General features: G+C 48.5%; 1 protein-coding gene across 1 annotated transcript in view; it reads right to left on the reverse strand.

Annotated features, from left to right (window-relative positions):
• vps8 (VPS8 subunit of CORVET complex) overlaps positions 1-21,501 on the reverse strand; it is a 92,363-nt gene that overhangs the window by 64,967 nt on the left and 5,895 nt on the right. The window contains exons 3-7 of the mRNA XM_080507981.1: positions 19,298-19,428; positions 18,787-18,883; positions 9,749-9,781; positions 9,409-9,463; positions 37-161 (exon numbers count right to left, since the gene is read on the reverse strand). Coding sequence (XP_080364107.1) covers positions 37-161; positions 9,409-9,463; positions 9,749-9,781; positions 18,787-18,883; positions 19,298-19,428 — 441 coding nt within the window. The remainder of the gene's footprint in view (positions 1-36; positions 162-9,408; positions 9,464-9,748; positions 9,782-18,786; positions 18,884-19,297; positions 19,429-21,501) is intronic.

Genomic DNA, 21,501 nt, shown 5'->3' on the forward strand with positions numbered 1-21,501 from the left:
GTGTGTCCAGGGTCATGGGGTCTGAGGATGCTTGACCTGTCCCTTGGCGAAGCCGCAGAGGAGCCGTGAGCAGTCGTGGTTGACACTGAGGGCGGAGACGGCGCCAAACTCGGCCCCGGTGGTCTTGGTGCCCAGGCACAGCCGGAGGGCCTGGTTCGTATCTGCAGAGGACGGGAGGATCACCGTGAAGGAGCAGCGAAAGACAGTCTGCATGAATATTATGAAGAAAAAGAAGGGAGGAGGAGCTGGAGAAGCAGCAAAAACGGCACACACAATGCAAACCAAAGCACAAGCATGCTCAAGCAGCCAGCCGGCCAAGGGAAGAGCGCCCTCTGGAGGTGGTGTGATGCAATACGACGGTGAAGACGGTCTGAGGGGACCATACCTTTTCCTGCCGCGGCATTACGTCAGCAACATAAAGAGACATGTGTCACAACCTCAACACTGTCATGTGACCTCACTTCACACGTCTGCCACAGGAAGTCACTGGTTCCCCAGCAGAGCCACTGAACCCCACGGCCTTCTGGGGGACTGGGCTGGGTTTAGGCTGGGTTAGTGTAGTCTGGACTGGGTTTAGGCTGGGTTAGTGTAGTCTGGACTGGGTTTAGGCTGGGTTAGTGTAGGCTGGACTGGGTTTAGGCTGGGTTAGTGTAGTCTGGACTGGGTTTAGGCTGGGTTAGTGTAGTCTGGACTGGGTTTAGGCTGGGTTAGTGTAGTCTGGACTGGGTTTAGGCTGGGTTAGTGTAGGCTGGACTGGGTTTAGGCTGGGTTAGTGTAGGCTGGACTGGGTTTAGGCTGGGTTAGTGTAGTCTGGACTGGGTTTAGGCTGGGTTAGTGTAGTCTGGACTGGGTTTAGGCTGGGTTAGTGTAGTCTGGACTGGGTTTAGGCTGGGTTAGTGTAGTCTGGACTGGGTTTAGGCTGGGTTAGTGTAGTCTGGACTGGGTTTAGGCTGGGTTAGTGTAGTTTGGACTGGGTTTACGCTAGGTTAGTGTAGTCTGGACTGGGTTTAGGCTGGGTTAGTGTAGTCTGGACTGGGTTTAGGCTGGGTTAGTGTAGTCTGGACTGGGTTTAGGCTGGGTTAGTGTAGTTTGGACTGGGTTTACGCTGGGTTAGTGTAGGCTGGACTGGGTTTAGGCTGGGTTAGTGTAGTCTGGACTGGGTTTACGCTGGGTTAGTGTAGTCTGGACTGGGTTTAGGCTGGGTTAGTGTAGTTTGGACTGGGTTTAGGCTGGGTTAGTGTAGTCTGGACTGGGTTTAGGCTGGGTTAGTGTAGTCTGGACTGGGTTTAGGCTGGTTTAGTGTAGGCTGGACTGGGTTTAGGCTGGGTTAGTGTAGTCTGGACTGGGTTTAGGCTGGTTTAGTGTAGTCTGGACTGGGTTTAGGCTGGGTTAGTGTAGTCTGGACTGGGTTTAGGCTGGGTTAGTGTAGTCTGGACTGGGTTTAGGCTGGGTTAGTGTAGGTTGGACTGGGTTTAGGCTGGGTTAGTGTAGTCTGGACTGGGTTTAGGCTGGTTTAGTGTAGTCTGGACTGGGTTTAGGCTGGGTTAGTGTAGTCTGGACTGGGTTTAGGCTGGGTTAGTGTAGTCTGGACTGGGTTTAGGCTGGGTTAGTGTAGGTTGGACTGGGTTTAGGCTGGGTTAGTGTAGTCTGGACTGGGTTTAGGCTGGGTTAGTGTAGTCTGGACTGGGTTTAGGCTGGGTTAGTGTAGTCTGGACTGGGTTTAGGCTGGGTTAGTGTAGTCTGGACTGGGTTTAGGCTGGGTTAGTGTAGTCTGGACTGGGTTTAGGCTGGGTTAGTGTAGTCTGGACTGGGTTTAGGCTGGGTTAGTGTAGTCTGGACTGGGTTTAGGCTGGGTTAGTGTAGGCTGGACTGGGTTTAGGCTGGGTTAGTGTAGTCTGGACTGGGTTTAGGCTGGGTTAGTGTAGTCTGGACTGGGTTTAGGCTGGGTTTGTGTAGTCTGGACTGGGTTTAGGCTGGGTTAGTGTAGTCTGGACTGGGTTTAGGCTGGGTTAGTGCAGGCTGGACTGGGTTTAGGCTGGGTTAGTGTAGTCTGGACTGGGTTTAGGCTGGGTTAGTGTAGTGTGGACTGGGCTTAGGCTGGGTTAGTGTAGTCTGGACTGGGTTTAGGCTGGGTTAGTGTAGTCTGGACTGGGTTTAGGCTTGGTTATTGTAGTCTGGACTGGGTTTAGGCTGGGTTAGTGTAGGCTGGACTGGGTTTAGGCTGGGTTAGTGTAGGCTGGACTGGGTTTAGGCTGGGTTATTGTAGTCTGGACTGGGTTTAGGCTGGGTTAGTGTAGGCTGGACTGGGTTTAGGCTGGGTTATTGTAGTCTGGACTGGGTTTAGGCTGGGTTAGTGTAGGCTGGACTGGGTTTAGGCTTGGTTATTGTAGTCTGGACTGGGTTTAGGCTGGTTTAGTTTAGTTTGGACTGGGTTTAGGCTGGGTTAGTGTAGGCTGGACTGGGTTTAGGCTGGGTTAGTGTAGTCTGGACTGGGTTTAGGCTGGGTTAGTGTAGTCTGGACTGGGTTTAGGCTGGGTTAGTGTAGTCTGGACTGGGTTTAGGCTGGGTTAGTGTAGTTTGGACTGGGTTTACGCTGGGTTAGTGTAGTCTGGACTGGGTTTAGGCTGGGTTAGTGTAGTTTGGACTGGGTTTACGCTGGGTTAGTGTAGGCTGGACTGGGTTTAGGCTGGGTTAGTGTAGGCTGGACTGGGTTTAGGCTGGGTTAGTGTAGTCTGGACTGGGTTTACGCTGGGTTAGTGTAGTGTGGACTGGGTTTAGGCTGGGTTAGTGTAGTTTGGACTGGGTTTAGGCTGGGTTAGTGTAGTCTGGACTGGGTTTAGGCTGGGTTAGTGTAGTCTGGACTGGGTTTAGGCTGGGTTAGTGTAGTTTGGACTGGGTTTACACTGAGTTAGAAATGTTTGGATTTGATTTAGAAACATCTGCTGGAGTTTAGAGGAGATTGAGACTGGCTTTCCACTGTTTAGATTGGGTTGTAACTGGTTTTCCATTTAGACTGAGTTGACACTAGTTTTATGGAGTGCAAAGCAAGTTCAAAGTCCGGACTAGTTTTGTGGACTCTGGACATGTTTTCTGTAGTTTATTCTTTTATTATTAATTCATTTCAGGCGTGTTACATTTCATTTTGTGCAATCGCATGTGTAACCAACAAACACACACACACACACACACACACACAATATACATGCACATGCACACATGCATATCTCAAATATGTAATTAATATTCCTGAAAAGGAGTTTGACACAGTAAACTTGTCAAATCCTAGCCCTTCTCCAATATTCAATGGTCATAATTTATCTTTCTGTATTAAGATTAGTTTGTTATATATATAAATAATATACACACATATACGTACATACATAGACAACCATATATAAAGACTATATTTTAGGTTTGCATCATTATGTATTCATTTAGACAGTGTGAGTGCTCCCCGTCCCAATACGCTTGTTCACACTGAAACCCTACAGAAAATATAGCAATGCTCATGGTTCTGAAGTCCAGATTCCCTGAAAGCTGATGCATTGTTCCTGAAGTTGAGTGTCATCCCATGTGTCCATGTATCATTCCCATGTATCCAGTACTCAGTCATATCTCTCCATCTCCTCGACATTGCAAGTCCCCAGAACCTTCGTCTCCTCCGTGTTCTTGTTGAGCTTGACGAAGATCTTGCAGCTGGAGGTCCACGTTGCTTGAATCGTCCCGTTTCTTCAGGAACTTTCCTGAAGGCTTTCCTGGCCATGTCCATGTTCCTCTTGACCAGATGTTCATTGATGTACACATCCGACCCTCTCAGCTTCTTCCCTTGTTCCAGGAGCTCTGTTCTGTTGACAAACCTTAACCTGATGTCTGGTTTGTGGTTGTTCCTCCTGGGCAGTGGGTGACGTGCCTCCACAGTGTTCTGGTCCACCTCTATTCCTTTGGACCAGGGAAAAGCTGCTAACTGCCACTCCAAGGAGTCGGAGAGGTGGTCCTCTGTGAGCCCAGCTGGATCTGCTGCCACCACCCCAGTGTAGGAGCCAGGTTTGATATGCAGGCTGCTGATGATCACATCATTGATCGGCTGTACTTCTCCAAGTCCAACACCTGGTTCTCCAGGAAGGTCATGTGCTTTTCTTTTTCTGGTTCTGGGCTTTCTGGGCTTTAACCTCCTCCATCAAGCCCATGATGGTTTTCTGCTGATTCTGGACTGGTTTAGTGTGGACTGATTCTGGACTGGTTTAGTGTGGACTGATTCTGGACTGGTTTAGTGTGGACTGATTCTGGACTGGTTTAGTGTGGACTGATTCTGGACTGGTTTAGTGTGGACTGATTCTCGGTTCCTCTAGTACAGTCAGTTGTTCCTCTAGTACAGTCAGTGGTTCCTCTAGTACAGTCAGTGGTTCCTCTCGTACAGTCAGTGGTTCCTCTAGTACAGTCAGTGGTTCATCTAGTACAGTCAGTTGTTCCTCTAGTACAGTCAGTGGTTCCTCTCGTACAGTCAGTGGTTCCTCTCGTACAGTCAGTGGTTCCTCTAGTACAGTCAGTGGTTCCTCTAGTACAGTCAGCGGTTCCTCTAGTACAGTCAGTGTTCCTCTAGTACAGTCAGCGGTTCCTTTAGTACAGTCAGCGGTTCCTCTAGTACAGTCAGCGGTTCCTCTAGTACATTCAGCGGTTCCTCTAGTACAGTCAGCGGTTCCTCTAGTACATTCAGTGGTTCCTCTAGTACAGTCAGTTGTTCCTCTAGTACAGTCAGTTGTTCCTCTAGTACAGTCAGTGGTTCCTCTAGTACAGTCAGTGGTTCCTCTAGTACAGTCAGTTGTTCCTCTAGTACAGTCAGTGGTTCCTCTAGTACAGTCAGTGGTTCCTCTAGTACAGTCAGTTGTTCCTCTAGTACAGTCAGTTGTTCCTCTAGTACAGTCAGTGGTTCCTCTAGTACAGTCAGTTGTTCCTCTAGTACAGTCAGTTGTTCCTCTAGTACAGTCAGTGGTTCCTCTAGTACAGTCAGTGGTTCATCTAGTACAGTCAGTTGTTCCTCTCGTACAGTCAGTGGTTCCTCTAGTACAGTCAGTGGTTCATCTAGTACAGTCAGTTGTTCCTCTAGTACAGTCAGTGGTTCCTCTAGTACAGTCAGTGGTTCCTCTCGTACAGTCAGTGGTTCCTCTAGTACAGTCAGTGGTTCCTCTAGTACAGTCAGTGGTTCCTCTAGTACAGTCAGTTGTTCCTCTAGTACAGTCAGTGGTTCCTCTAGTACAGTCAGTGGTTCCTCTAGTACAGTCAGTGGTTCCTCTAGTACAGTCAGTGGTTCCTCTAGTACAGTCAGTTGTTCCTCTAGTACAGTCAGTGGTTCATCTAGTACAGTCAGTGGTTCCTCTCGTACAGTCAGTGGTTCCTCTAGTACAGTCAGTGGTTCCTCTAGTACAGTCAGTGGTTCATCTAGTACAGTCAGTGGTTCATCTAGTACAGTCAGTTGTTCCTCTCGTACAGTCAGCGGTTCCTCTAGTACAGTCAGCGGTTCCTCTAGTACAGTCAGCGGTTCCTCTAGTACAGTCAGCGGTTCATCTAGTACAGTCAGTTGTTCCTCTCGTACAGTCAGTGGTTCCTCTAGTACAGTCAGTGGTTCCTCTAGTACAGTCAGTTGTTCCTCTAGTACAGTCAGTGGTTCCTCTAGTACAGTCAGTTGTTCCTCTCGTACAGTCAGTGGTTCATCTAGTACAGTCAGCGGTTCCTCTAGTACAGTCAGTGGTTCCTCTAGTACAGTCAGTGGTTCCTCTAGTACAGTCAGTGGTTCATCTAGTACAGTCAGTTGTTCCTCTAGTACAGTCAGTGGTTCCTCTAGTACAGTCAGTTGTTCCTCTAGTACAGTCAGTTGTTCCTCTAGTACAGTCAGTGGTTCATCTAGTACAGTCAGTGGTTCATCTAGTACAGTCAGTTGTTCCTCTCGTACAGTCAGTGGTTCCTCTAGTACAGTCAGTGGTTCATCTAGTACAGTCAGTTGTTCCTCTAGTACAGTCAGTGGTTCCTCTAGTACAGTCAGTGGTTCCTCTAGTACAGTCAGTGGTTCCTCTCGTACAGTCAGTGGTTCCTCTAGTACAGTCAGTGGTTCCTCTAGTACAGTCAGTTGTTCCTCTAGTACAGTCAGTGGTTCCTCTAGTACAGTCAGTGGTTCCTCTAGTACAGTCAGTGGTTCCTCTAGTACAGTCAGTTGTTCCTCTAGTACAGTCAGTGGTTCATCTAGTACAGTCAGTGGTTCCTCTAGTACAGTCAGTGGTTCCTCTCGTACAGTCAGTGGTTCCTCTAGTACAGTCAGTGGTTCCTCTAGTACAGTCAGTGGTTCATCTAGTACAGTCAGTGGTTCATCTAGTACAGTCAGTTGTTCCTCTCGTACAGTCAGTGGTTCCTCTAGTACAGTCAGCGGTTCCTCTAGTACAGTCAGCGGTTCCTCTAGTACAGTCAGCGGTTCATCTAGTACAGTCAGTTGTTCCTCTCGTACAGTCAGTGGTTCCTCTAGTACAGTCAGTGGTTCCTCTAGTACAGTCAGTTGTTCCTCTAGTACAGTCAGTGGTTCCTCTAGTACAGTCAGTGGTTCCTCTCGTACAGTCAGTGGTTCATCTAGTACAGTCAGCGGTTCCTCTCGTACAGTCAGCGGTTCCTCTAGTACAGTCAGCGGTTCCTCTAGTACAGTCAGCGGTTCCTCTAGTACATTCAGTGGTTCCTCTAGTACAGTTAGTGGTTCCTCTAGTACATTCAGTGGTTCCTCTAGTACAGTCAGTTGTTCCTCTAGTACAGTCAGTGGTTCCTCTAGTACAGTCAGTGGTTCCTCTAGTACAGTCAGTGGTTCCTCTCGTACAGTCAGTGGTTCCTCTAGTACAGTCAGTGGTTCCTCTAGTACAGTCAGTTGTTCCTCTAGTACAGTCAGTGGTTCCTCTAGTACAGTCAGTGGTTCCTCTAGTACATTCAGTGGTTCCTCTAGTACATTCAGTGGTTCCTCTAGTACAGTCAGTGGTTCCTCTAGTACAGTCAGTGGTTCCTCTAGTACAGTCAGTTGTTCCTCTAGTACAGTCAGTGGTTCCTCTCGTACAGTCAGTGGTTCCTCTAGTACAGTCAGTGGTTCATCTAGTACAGTCAGTTGTTCCTCTCGTACAGTCAGTGGTTCCTCTAGTACAGTCAGTGGTTCATCTAGTACAGTCAGTGGTTCCTCTAGTACAGTCAGTGGTTCCTCTAGTACAGTCAGTGGTTCATCTAGTACAGTCAGTTGTTCCTCTAGTACAGTCAGTGGTTCCTCTAGTACAGTCAGTGGTTCCTCTAGTACAGTCAGTTGTTCCTCTAGTACAGTCAGTGGTTCCTCTAGTACAGTCAGTGGTTCCTCTAGTACAGTCAGTGGTTCCTCTAGTACAGTCAGTGGTTCCTCTCGTACAGTCAGTTGTTCCTCTAGTACAGTCAGTTGTTCCTCTAGTACAGTCAGTGGTTCCTCTAGTACATTCAGTGGTTCCTCTAGTACAGTCAGTGGTTCCTCTAGTACAGTCAGTGGTTCCTCTAGTACAGTCAGTGGTTCCTCTAGTACAGTCAGTGGTTCCTCTAGTACAGTCAGTTGTTCCTCTAGTACAGTCAGTGGTTCCTCTAGTACAGTCAGTTGTTCCTCTAGTACAGTCAGTGGTTCCTCTAGTACATTGGACTCATTACCACAATGTTCAGATTCGTTGAATTAAAGCAGTTTGAACACAAACACACAAAACAAGTTTCATGAATAAAATATGCAACCAGAAGCAAAAGGTCACAACACTGCAGAAAAGTGAAGGGAAATAGAAAAAGGGAAATAGATTTCTACTGGGCTGAAGTTTGTTTGAAGGTCGACTTCAGTTTTCACATCTTTTCACCCGTTTTGGCTTTTTATTGTTCAATAATTTAACATTCACGCTTTATATTCAGTGTTTCAGCTCCATTAGCAAGGAGGTATGGTCAGTGGAAAAGCTGCATTTCCATCCCTCATTCTGTTCCTCATCCTGCTCCTCATCCTGCTCCTCATCCTGTTCCTCATCTTGCTCCTCATCCTGCTCCTCATCCTGCTCCTCATTCTGTTCCTCATCCTGCTCCTCATTCTGTTCCTCATCCTGCTCCTCATCTATGTTCCTCATCCTGTTCCTCATCTTGCTCCTCATCCTGCTCCTCATCCTGCTCCTCATCCTGTTCCTCATCTTGCTCCTCATCCTGCTCCTCATTCTGTTCCTCATCCTGCTCCTCATCTATGTTCCTCATCCTGCTCCTTATCCTGCTCCTCATCCTGCTCCTCATTCTGTTCCTCATCCTGCTCCTCATCTATGTTCCTCATCCTGCTCCTTATCCTGCTCCTCATCCTGTTCCTCATTCTGTTCCTCATCCTGCTCCTCATCTATGTTCCTCATCCTGCTCCTCATCCTGTTCCTCATCCTGTTCCTCATCCTGTTCCTCATCCTGTTCCTCATTCTGCTCCTCATCCAGCTCCTCATCCTGCTCCTCACCCTGCTCCTCATCCTGTTCCTCATACTGTTCCTCATCCAACTCCTCATCCTGTTCCTCATCCAGCTCCTCATTCTGCTCCTCATCCAGCTCCTCATTCTGCTCCTCATCCTGTTCCTCATCCAGCTCCTCATCCTGCTCCTCATCCTGTTCCTCATCCAGCTCCTCGTCCTGTTCCTCATCCTGTTCCTCGTCCTGCTCCTCATTCTGTTCCTCATTCTGCTCCTCATTCTGTTCCTCATCCTGCTCCTCATCCTGTTCCTCGTCCTGCTCCTCGTTCTGTTCCTCATCCTGCTCCTCATCCTGTTCCACATCCTGCTCCTCATCCTGTTCCTCATCCAACTCCTCATCCTGTTCCTCATCCAGCTCCTCATCCTGCTCCTCGTTCTGTTCCTCATTCTGTTCCTCATCCTGCTCCTCATCCTGTTCCACATCCTGTTCCTCATGCTGTTCCTCATGCAACTCCTCATTCTGTTCCACATCCTGCTCCTCGTTCTGTTCCTCATCCAACTCCTCATCCTGTTCCTCATCCAGCTCCTCATCCAGCTCCTCATCCTTCTCTTCATCCTGCTCCTCGTTCTGTTCCTCATTCTGTTCCTCATCCTGCTCCTCATCCTGTTCCTCATCCAACTCCTCATCCTGTTCCTCATCCAGCTCCTCATCCTGTTCCTCATGCTGTTCCTCATGCTGTTCCTCATGCAACTCCTCATTCTGTTCCTCATCCTGCTCCTCATCCTGTTCCTCATCCAACTCCTCATGCAACTCCTCATCCAACTCCTCATCCAACTCCTCATTCTGTTCCCCATCCTGCTCCTCATCCTGTTCCTCATCCTCTCCTCATCCTGCTCCTCATCCAGCTTTTCTCATTATGTTCAATGCAGGAACATGAGTAGAGAAAAGGTTTGAACTCACCAAAGACTAGAGCCAGACCGTGAGACGTTCCCACGGCGATCACACCCGACACTGTCTGGACACACACACGCACACACAAACATTCAATGATTATTCTTTCCATAGAAAACTCCAGTCGAGTGCTTTGTGCTGAGTTTGAGAGTAAAACTGCGTTCATGGGATGGAGTTTCTTTGTGTCCTTTAGCTGTTGATAAAAAGTGAACACCAGAAGCTTCAACGTGTGGCCGCAGTGTCTGCGAGGTAGCTCAGTTTTTATTCATCAAATCGCTCTTCTTTTGGACAATTCCTCACAGCCTGGGCAGGATTGAATAAAAGTGAATGCAGCCAGTAAAACACTTACTATGGCTGTTGGCAGTCCGGCATCCACTTTGTCCTGAGAAGATACACAAAGCAATGACTGTCAATAAGCGTTACTGATGTCGCTTGTGTCGTGCTCACGTTTTTATCCCAAACACAAGCCCCACATCAAACTCAGAGTTTGTTTCCGTGTCAAGAATAAAGACCTTGACTTGTCACAAACAGTATAAAATACAGTGAAATGTATTTACCATCTCTTCTACACACAAAACCATGTTAATTAAGGCTGAAGCTGCGTTGACGGGCCCTCGCACAGCCAGGCATGTTGGAATGTGGTGCACGTTGAGGTTTGTCAGAGAGTGAAGTGATTGTGGACTAACTATTACACTTAAGTGTCCAATTCTGTGGCTCGCATAGCACTCCACACACACCCCAACTGTCAGGACATTGTTGTGTGTCCTGACGTGCTGCATATCCCGACCAATCGTAAGGGTGACATCATTAAGTTTGAGGCCAGAGTATGTGAAAATATAATTACTTAAATTTCCTCTTACCAATAGGTGGCGTTATGACTGTGAATGGATATTAGCATATGGATGTGTTGAGGACAGCACTGCGATGACACATGTGACGTTTCAGGCAGATTGCAGCATGTAGAGCAGAGTCTCACATCACTTCCTATTTCATGGCGAACCATCAGGTGTTCCATGGAGCGCTTTGGCCACGCCCTTTGAGATCATAGTTAGATTTTGATGTGTACTAGAGGTCAGGAAGGCCTGTTGTAGATACTGGCCAGATTTCAGCTCTCTAGGACTTCCCCCCTTGGAGGATTGTGTTTCATGTGTAACGCAAAATGTTGGACTTCCTGTTGGGTTAGAGTGTGGGTGTCATGACTTCCTGTTGGGTTAGAGTGTGGGTGTCATGACTTCCTGTTGGGTTAGAGTGTGGGTGTCATGACTTCCTGTTGGGTTAGAGTGTGGGTGTCATGACTTCCTGTTGGGTTAGAGTGTGGGTGTCATGACTTCCTGTTGGGTTAGAGTGTGGGTGTCATGACTTCCTGTTGGGTCAGAGTGTGGGTGTCATGACTTCCTGTTGGGTTAGAGTGTGGGTGTCATGACTTCCTGTTGGGTTAGAGTGTGGGTGTCATGACTTCCTGTTGGGTTAGAGTGTGGGTGTCATGACTTCCTGTTGGGTTAGAGTGTGGGTGTCATGACTTCCTGTTGGGTTAGAGTGTGGGTGTCATGACTTCCTGTTGGGTTAGAGTGTGGGTGTCATGACTTCCTGTTGGGTTAGAGTGTGGGTGTCATGACTTCCTGTTGGGTCAGAGTGTGGGTGTCATGACTTCCTGTTGGGTTAGAGTGTGGGTGTCATGACTTCCTGTTGGGTTAGAGTGTGGGTGTCATGACTTCCTGTTGGGTTAGAGCGTGGGTGTCATGACTTCCTGTTGGGTTAGAGTGTGGGTGTCATGACTTCCTGTTGGGTTAGAGTGTGGGTGTCATGACTTCCTGTTGGGTTAGAGTGTGGGTGTCATGACTTCCTGTTGGGCTAGAGTGTGGGTGTCATGACTTCCTGTTGGGTTAGAGTGTGGGTGTCATGACTTCCTGTTGGGTTAGAGTGTGGGTGTCATGACTTCCTGTTGGGTTAGAGTGTGGGTGTCATGACTTCCTGTTGGGTTAGAGTGTGGGTGTCATGACTTCCTGTTGGGTTAGAGTGTGGGTGTCATGACTTCCTGTTGGGTTAGAGTGTGGGTGTCATGACTTCCTGTTGGGTTAGAGTGTGGGTGTCATGACTTCCTGTTGGGTGAGAGTGTGGGTGTCATGACTTCCTGTTGGGTTAGAGTGTGGGTGTCATGACTTCCTGTTGGGTCAGAGTGTGGGTGTCATGACTTCCTGTTGGGTTAGAGTGTGGGTGTCATGACTTCCTGTTGGGATAGAGTGTGGGTGTCATGACTTCCTGTTGGGTTAGAGTGTGGGTGTCATGACTTCCTGTTGGGTTAGAGTGTGGGTGTCATGACTTCCTGTTGGGTTAGAGTGTGGGTGTCATGACTTCCTGTTGGGTCAGAGTGTGGGTGTCATGACTTCCTGTTGGGTTAGAGTGTGGGTGTCATGACTTCCTGTTGGGTTAGAGTGTGGGTGTCATGACTTCCTGTTGGGTTAGAGTGTGGGTGTCATGACTTCCTGTTGGGCTAGAGTGTGGGTGTCATGACTTCCTGTTGGGTTAGAGTGTGGGTGTCATGACTTCCTGTTGGGTTAGAGTGTGGGTGTCATGACTTCCTGTTGGGTTAGAGTGTGGGTGTCATGACTTCCTGTTGCGTTAGAGTGTGGGTGTCATGACTTCCTGTTGGGTGAGAGTGTGGGTGTCATGACTTCCTGTTGGGTTAGAGTGTGGATGTCATGACTTCCTGTTGGGTTAGAGTGTGGGTGTCATGACTTCCTGTTGGGTGAGAGTGTGGGTGTCATGACTTCCTGTTGGGTTAGAGTGTGGGTGTCATGACTTCCTGTTGGGTTAGAGTGTGGGTGTCATGACTTCCTGTTGGGTTAGAGTGTGGGTGTCATGACTTCCTGTTGGGTCAGAGTGTGGGTGTCATGACTTCCTGTTGGGTTAGAGTGTGGGTGTCATGACTTCCTGTTGGGCTAGAGTGTGGGTGTCATGACTTCCTGTTGGGTTAGAGTGTGGGTGTCATGACTTCCTGTTGGGTTAGAGTGTGGGTGTCATGACTTCCTGTTGGGTTAGAGTGTGGGTGTCATGACTTCCTGTTGGGTCAGAGTGTGGGTGTCATGACTTCCTGTTGGGTTAGAGTGTGGGTGTCATGACTTCCTGTTGGGTTAGAGTGTGGGTGTCATGACTTCCTGTTGGGTTAGAGTGTGGGTGTCATGACTTCCTGTTGGGTTAGAGTGTGGATGTCATGACTTCCTGTTGGGTTAGAGTGTGGGTGTCATGACTTCCTGTTGGGTTAGAGTGTGGGTGTCATGACTTCCTGTTGGGTCAGAGTCTGGGTGCCATGACTTCCTGTTGGGTTAGAGTGTGGGTGTCATGATTTCCTGTTGGGTTAGAGTGTGGGTGTCATGACTTCCTGTTGGGTTAGAGTGTGGGTGTCATGACTTCCTGTTGCGTTAGAGTGTGGGTGTCATGACTTCCTGTTGGGTGAGAGTGTGGGTGTCATGACTTCCTGTTGGGTTAGAGTGTGGATGACATGACTTCCTGTTGGGTTAGAGTGTGGGTGTCATGACTTCCTGTTGGGTGAGAGTGTGGGTGTCATGACTTCCTGTTGGGTTAGAGTGTGCGTGTCATGACTTCCTCTTGGGTTAGAGTGTGGGTGTCATGACTTCCTGTTGGGTTAGAGTGTGGGTGTCATGACTTCCTGTTGGGTCAGAGTGTGGATGTCATGACTTCCTGTTGGGTGAGAGTGTGGGTGTCATGACTTCCTGTTGGGTTAGAGTGTGGGTGTCATGACTTCCTGTTGGGTTAGAGTGTGGGTGTCATGACTTCCTGTTGGGTCAGAGTGTGGATGTCATGACTTCCTGTTGGGTTAGAGTGTGGGTGTCATGACTTCCTGTTGGGTTAGAGTGTGGGTGTCATGACTTCCTGTTGGGTTAGAGTGTGGATGTCATGACTTCCTGTTGGGTTAGAGTGTGGATGTCATGACTTCCTGTTGGGTTAGAGTGTGGGTGTCATGACTTCCTGTTGGGTTAGAGTGTGGGTGTCATGACTTCCTGTTGGGTCAGAGTGTGGGTGTCATGACTTCCTGTTGGGTTAGAGTGTGGGTGTCATGACTTCCTGTTGGGTTAGAGTGTGGGTGTCATGACTTCCTGTTGGGTTAGAGTGTGGGTGTCATGACTTCCTGTTGGGTTAGAGTGTGGGTGTCATGACTTCCTGTTGGGTTAGAGTGTGGGTGTCATGACTTCCTGTTGGGTCAGAGTGTGGATGTCATGACTTCCTGTTGGGTGAGAGTGTGGGTGTCATGACTTCCTGTTGGGTTAGAGTGTGGGTGTCATGACTTCCTGTTGGGTTAGAGTGTGGGTGTCATGACTTCCTGTTGGGTCAGAGTGTGGATGTCATGACTTCCTGTTGGGTTAGAGTGTGGGTGTCATGACTTCCTGTTGGGTTAGAGTGTGGGTGTCATGACTTCCTGTTGGGTTAGAGTGTGGATGTCATGACTTCCTGTTGGGTTAGAGTGTGGGTGTCATGACTTCCTGTTGGGTTAGAGTGTGGGTGTCATGACTTCCTGTTGGGTTAGAGTGTGGGTGTCATGACTTCCTGTTGGGTTAGAGTGTGGGTGTCATGACTTCCTGTTGGGTCAGAGTGTGGATGTCATGACTTCCTGTTGGGTGAGAGTGTGGGTGTCATGACTTCCTGTTGGGTTAGAGTGTGGGTGTCAGGACTTCCTGTTGGGTTAGAGTGTGGGTGTCATGACTTCCTGTTGGGTCAGAGTGTGGATGTCATGACTTCCTGTTGGGTTAGAGTGTGGGTGTCATGACTTCCTGTTGGGTGAGAGTGTGGGTGTCATGACTTCCTGTTGGGTTAGAGTGTGGGTGTCATGACTTCCTGTTGGGTTAGAGTGTGGGTGTCATGACTTCCTGTTGGGTTAGAGTGTGGGTGTCATGACTTCCTGTTGCGTTAGAGTGTGGGTGTCATGACTTCCTGTTGGGTGAGAGTGTGGGTGTCATGACTTCCTGTTGGGTTAGAGTGTGGATGACATGACTTCCTGTTGGGTTAGAGTGTGGGTGTCATGACTTCCTGTTGGGTGAGAGTGTGGGTGTCATGACTTCCTGTTGGGTTAGAGTGTGGGTGTCATGACTTCCTGTTGGGTTAGAGTGTGGGTGTCATGACTTCCTGTTGGGTTAGAGTGTGGGTGTCATGACTTCCTGTTGCGTTAGAGTGTGGGTGTCATGACTTCCTGTTGGGTGAGAGTGTGGGTGTCATGACTTCCTGTTGGGTTAGAGTGTGGATGACATGACTTCCTGTTGGGTTAGAGTGTGGGTGTCATGACTTCCTGTTGGGTGAGAGTGTGGGTGTCATGACTTCCTGTTGGGTTAGAGTGTGGGTGTCATGACTTCCTGTTGGGTTAGAGTGTGGGTGTCATGACTTCCTGTTGGGTTAGAGTGTGGGTGTCATGACTTCCTGTTGGGTCAGAGTGTGGATGTCATGACTTCCTGTTGGGTGAGAGTGTGGGTGTCATGACTTCCTGTTGGGTTAGAGTGTGGGTGTCATGACTTCCTGTTGGGTTAGAGTGTGGGTGTCATGACTTCCTGTTGGGTCAGAGTGTGGATGTCATGACTTCCTGTTGGGTTAGAGTGTGGGTGTCATGACTTCCTGTTGGGTTAGAGTGTGGGTGTCATGACTTCCTGTTGGGTTAGAGTGTGGATGTCATGACTTCCTGTTGGGTTAGAGTGTGGGTGTCATGACTTCCTGTTGGGTTAGAGTGTGGGTGTCATGACTTCCTGTTGGGTCAGAGTGTGGGTGTCATGACTTCCTGTTGGGTTAGAGTGTGGGTGTCATGACTTCCTGTTGGGTTAGAGTGTGGATGTCATGACTTCCTGTTGGGTTAGAGTGTGGGTGTCATGACTTCCTGTTGGGTTAGAGTGTGGGTGTCATGACTTCCTGTTGGGTTAGAGTGTGGGTGTCATGACTTCCTGTTGGGTCAGAGTGTGGATGTCATGACTTCCTGTTGGGTGAGAGTGTGGGTGTCATGACTTCCTGTTGGGTTAGAGTGTGGGTGTCATGACTTCCTGTTGGGTTAGAGTGTGGGTGTCATGACTTCCTGTTGGGTCAGAGTGTGGATGTCATGACTTCCTGTTGGGTTAGAGTGTGGGTGTCATGACTTCCTGTTGGGTTAGAGTGTGGGTGTCATGACTTCCTGTTGGGTTAGAGTGTGGATGTCATGACTTCCTGTTGGGTTAGAGTGTGGATGTCATGACTTCCTGTTGGGTTAGAGTGTGGGTGTCATGACTTCCTGTTGGGTTAGAGTGTGGGTGTCATGACTTCCTGTTGGGTCAGAGTGTGGGTGTCATGACTTCCTGTTGGGTTAGAGTGTGGGTGTCATGACTTCCTGTTGGGTTAGAGTGTGGATGTCATGACTTCCTTTTGGGTTAGAGTGTGGGTGTCATGACTTCCTGTTGGGTCAGAGTGTGGGTGTCATGACTTCCGGTTGGGTTAGAGTGTGGATGTCATGACTTCCTGTTGGGTTAGAGTGTGGGTGTCATGACTTCCTGTTGGGTCAGAGTGTGGATGTCATGACTTCCTGTTGGGTTAGAGTGTGGGTGTCATGACTTCCTGTTGGGTTAGAGTGTGGGTGTCATGACTTCCTGTTGGGTTAGAGTGTGGGTGTCATGACTTCCTGTTGGGTTAGAGTGTGGGTGTCATGACTTCCTGTTGGGTGAGAGTGTGGGTGTCAGTGACATCTTTGTGTGGTTTGACGTGCTGCAGTTGTCTACTAAGTGTCTTGGATGGAGGTGAAGCGTGTTCAACGTACTGCCCGTGTTAATATGTCGGTGGCGCTATGAAGCCATTTTGCCAGACACATGCACAATGAATATATAATTTTAAATGTTTTGCCACTTCTGATGTTTGTGTAAATTTTCATGAAGGTTTGAGCTCCTCAGGCATCAAGCATGAAACAGTTTGTGCAGTAAAATAATAATAAGGTATTGCATTCCAACAAGTTACATAATTTACACACGCAAGATAAATATATGCACGTTATATACTATATTATATAAAAAGGTAGATCAACCACAAAGTGTCAAATAGTGCAAACGTAATACAGACCCTTTCCAAAAAATTAGAATACGATGGAAAAGTTTATTTATTTCCATAATTCCATTCAAAAAGTTAAACTTTCATAGATTATAGATTCAGGGCCCACAATTCAAACAATTTCAAGTATTTATTTGTTTATTTTTACATAATTTGGGCTTCCAGCTCATAAAACCCATGAAAACAGGAATTCAAAACATTAGAATACTGTAAAAAAAATCTGCCCAAATTGTGTGTGTCACACACTAATCATCTACTAAACTCAGAGCACCTGCACAGGTTTCCCCAGGTGTCATTAAATCGCTTCAGTTTGGTTCAATTGTCTCAGTTCGGTTCAATATGGGGAAGACTGCAGACTTGGCAACGGGCCAGAAGACCATCATTGAGACCCTCCAGAGGATGGGTCAACCACTAACGTTCATAGCGAAGGAGGCTGGCTGTTCACAGAGCGCTGTGTCCAAGCATATCAATGGCAAGTCTAGTGGAAGGGCAACATGTGTCAGGAGAAGATGCACCAGCAAAAGAGGTGACCGTGGGCTTCAGCGGGTCATCAAACGGAGAAGATTCAAGAATCTGGCAGAGATTCAGAAAGAGTGGAATGAGGCGGGAGTCACAGCTTCAAAAAGCACCACATTCAGACGCATCCGGGAGAGGGTTAGGGTTAGGGTTAGGGTTTGGGTTAGGGCTACAACTGTCGGGTTCCTCGGGTCAAGACACTTCTGAGCCTGAGCCAACGCAGGAAGCGTCTCAACTGGGCCAAAGAGAAGAAGGACTGGACTGTTGGCCATGACCCCTTTTCCGATGAAAGTAAGGTGTGCCTTTCATTCGGGAATCAAGGTCCAAGGGTTTGGAGGAAGACGGGTGAGGAACAGAACCCAAGCTGCTTGAGGTCAAATGTGAAACATCCACAGTCAGTCATGATTTGGGGTGCAATGTCCGGTGCAGGTGTTGGTAAACTCTGCTTTCTTAAATCCAAGGTCCAAGGTCTACCAGAATGTTTTAGAGGACTTCATGATTCCTTCTGCTGAGGATCTGTATGGAGATGCAGATTTCATCTTCCAGCAGGACCTGGCCCCTGCCCATACTGCCAGAAGCACCAACACCTGGTTTGATGCCCATGCCATCACAGTGCTTGACTGGCCAGCCAACTCACCAGACCTAAACCCCGTTGAGAATCTCTGGGGTATTATCAAGAGGAAAATGAGGCTCACCAGACCCAACAACAAAGAAGAGCTGACAACAAGCATCGAGGAAATCTGGGCTTCCATAACTCCCAGGCAATGCCACAGGCTGTTCGCCTCAAGGCCACGGCGCATCGAGGCAGGGATTAAGGCAAAGGAATTCCCAACCAAGTATTGAAGATTGACATATTGTTTTGAAAGTACCATGTTTTGATTGATTTGATGTGATCCTAATTTCTTTGTTTTTTCTGCAAAAACTGAGAAGTAAATGGTGATTTCTTCACAGTATTCTAATGTTTTGAATTCCTGTTTTCATGGGTTTTATGAGCTGGAAGCCCAAATTATGTAAAAATAAACAAATAAATACTTGAAATTGTTTGAATTGTGGGCCCTGAATCTATAATCTATGAAAGTTTAACTTTTTGAATGGAATTATGGAAATAAATAAACTTTTCCATCGTATTCTAATTTTTTGGAAAGGGGCTGTATATACAAGGCAGTTAGTCTGTTGAGTCTATTGTTGTTTCAGAAATGAACGTGTTACCTACACACTTGTTAAAAGTCCATTAATAACAACATGCAGTCGGCCTGAGGATCACTGGGTGTGATTAACGAGTCCTCCGATCAGTGAGTGGGAGGAACATGCTCCAGACGGTGATTCTCCACTGCTGGTCAGAAATAACTACTATACTGTGTGATTGGTGGAGGTTATAAAGCCTCCAGGTAATCAGTGCCAGGTGTGCAAGGCAGGAGAGCAGACAGTTATTGAACGGAGCCAGGGAGGAAACATTTATTGTATTGTGGGCTGAGTAACTGAAGACAGACGTCACCTTTTGGACTGAAGACATCAAATACATGGATTGAGATTTCCAAAGGAAAAAGTGCAGGTTGGACCTGAACATTGTTGCCTCTGAACACGTTCCAAACAACAGAGCAGCACCTTCAATAGGTTCAAGTGCTGCTACACACTGGCTTTGATGTGCGTTTCATGTTGGACTGGTCTTTTGTTTTTTTAAAACCTTGTTTGGAGGCAAGATGGAGGGTGCAAACAACCTAGTGAGGTCTGTAGTGAACCCTGTGTGTGTGTGTGTGCGTGTGCGTGTGCGTGTGTGTGTGTGTGTGTGTGTGTGTGTGTGTGTCTTACCGCAGCAGAGACAATCTGAGCAGAGATCCCCTTCAGGAGAGTGTGTCGAAGAACAGACCCATGAACAGTTGCATTCAAATCCACTGTCCTCCTCTTTCTACACACACACACACACACACACACACACACACACACACACACACACACACACACACACACACACACACACACACACACACACACACACACACACACACACACACACACACACACACACAAGTTGAAACAGATGTGCACGTATGTCAATGTGTCAACATGCACTAATGTAACCTGCAGAGAGAACATGTGAGTGGTGTCCTGCCGGAGCGTCTGCACACTGAGGTGTAGAACAGCTGGACTGTGTGAGAAACATCAGCTTCCTGCAGCTTGTTGACGCCGACTCAGCCCAACAAGGTGACGTCTCACGGGCCAGAGGCTCAACAAGGAGGTGTGTGTGTGTGTGTGTGTGTGTGTGTGTGTGTGTGTGTGTGTGTGTGTGTGTGTGTGTGTGTGTGTGTGTGTGTGTGCTCACCGTTTGAGGTGCGCTGGGTCTCCACTGTCAGAGCTTGCCAGAGAGGAGGTGTCACAGGAGTGAGCGTCCATGTTGTCGGTGTTGACCACACAGGTGTCCTCCAGCATGAAAGGCTCCTCCTCCTCCTCCACCTGGAGCAGAACACACCCTTCAGACCCTCGTCTACACCTCGTCTACACCTCGTCTACACCTCGTCTACACCTCATCTACACCTCGTCTACACCTCGTCTACACCTCGTCTACACCTCGTCTAGACCTCGTCTACACCTCGTCTACACCTCGTCTACACCTCGTCTACACCTTGTCTACACCTCGTCTAGACCTCATCTACACCTCGTCTACACCTCATCTACACCTGGTCTACACCTCGTCTACATCTCATCTACACCTCATCTACACCTCGTCTACACCTCGTCTACATCTCGTCTACACCTCGTCTACATCTCATCTACACCTCGTCTACACCTCGTCTACATCTCGTCTACACCTCGTCTACACCTCGTCTACACCTCGTCTACACCTCGACACACCTCGTCTACACCTCGTCTACACCTCATCTACACCTCATCTACACCTCGTCTACACCTCGTCTACACCTCGTCTACACCTCGTCTACACCTCGTCTACACCTCGTCTACACCTCATCTACACCTCATCTACACCTCATCTACACCTCGTCTACACCTCGTCTACACCTCGTCTACACCTCGTCTACACCTCGTCTACACCTCGTCTACACCTCATCTACACCTCATCTACACCTCGTCTACACCTCGTCTACACCTCGTCTACATCTCGTCTACACCTCGTCTACATCTCGTCTACACCTCGTCTACACCTCGTCTACACCTCGTCTAGACCTCGTCTACACCTCGTCTACACCTCGTCTACACCTCGTCTACATCTCGTCTACACCTCATCTACACCTCATCTACACCTCATCTACACCTCATCTACACCTCATCTACACCTCGTCTACACCTCGTCTACACCTCGTCTACATCTCGTCTACACCTCGTCTACACCTCGTCTACACCTCGACACACCTCGTCTACACCTCATCTACACCTCATCTACACCTCATCTACACCTCGTCTACACCTCATCTACACCTCGTCTACACCTCATCTACACCTCGTCTAGACCTCATCTACACCTCGTCTACACCTCATCTACACCTCGTCTACACCTCGTCTACACCTCGTCTACACCTCGTCTACACCTCGTCTACACCTCATCTACACCTCGTCTACACCTCGTCTACACCTCGTCTACACCTCGTCTACATCTCGTCTACACCTCGTCTACACCTCGTCTACACCTCGACACACCTCGTCTACACCTCATCTACACCTCATCTACACCTCGTCTACACCTCGTCTACACCTCGACACACCTCGTCTACACCTCATCTACACCTCATCTACACCTCATCTACACCTCGTCTACACCTCGTCTACACCTCGTCTACACCTCGTCTACACCTCGTCTACACCTCGACACACCTCGTCTACACCTCATCTACACCTCGTCTACACCTCGTCTACACCTCGTCTACACCTCGTCTACACCTCGACACACCTCGTCTACACCTCATCTACACCTCGTCTACACCTCATCTACACCTCGTCTACACCTCATCTACACCTCGTCTAGACCTCATCTACACCTCGTCTACACCTCATCTACACCTCATCTACACCTCATCTACACCTCGTCTACACCTCGTCTACACCTCATCTACACCTCGTCTACACCTCATCTACACCTCGTCTAGACCTCATCTACACCTCGTCTACACCTCATCTACACCTCATCTACACCTCGTCTACACCTCGTCTACACCTCGTCTACACCTCGTCTACACCTCGTCTACACCTCATCTACACCTCGTCTACACCTCGTCTACACCTCGTCTAGACCTCGTCTACACCTCGTCTACACCTCGTCTACACCTCGTCTACACCTCGTCTAGACCTCGTCTACACCTCGTCTACACCTCGTCTAGACCTCGTCTACACCTCGTCTACACCTCATCTACACCTCGTCTACACCTCGTCTACACCTCGTCTACACCTCGTCTACACCTCGTCTACACCTCGTCTACACCTCGTCTACACCTCGTCTAGACCTCGTCTACACCTCGTCTACACCTCGTCTACACCTCGTCTAGACCTCGTCTACACCTCGTCTACACCTCGTCT

Source organism: Blennius ocellaris (assembly GCF_963422515.1).
Source record: "Blennius ocellaris genome assembly, chromosome: 13".
In the NCBI taxonomy this organism is placed as follows: domain Eukaryota; kingdom Metazoa; phylum Chordata; class Actinopteri; order Blenniiformes; family Blenniidae; genus Blennius; species Blennius ocellaris.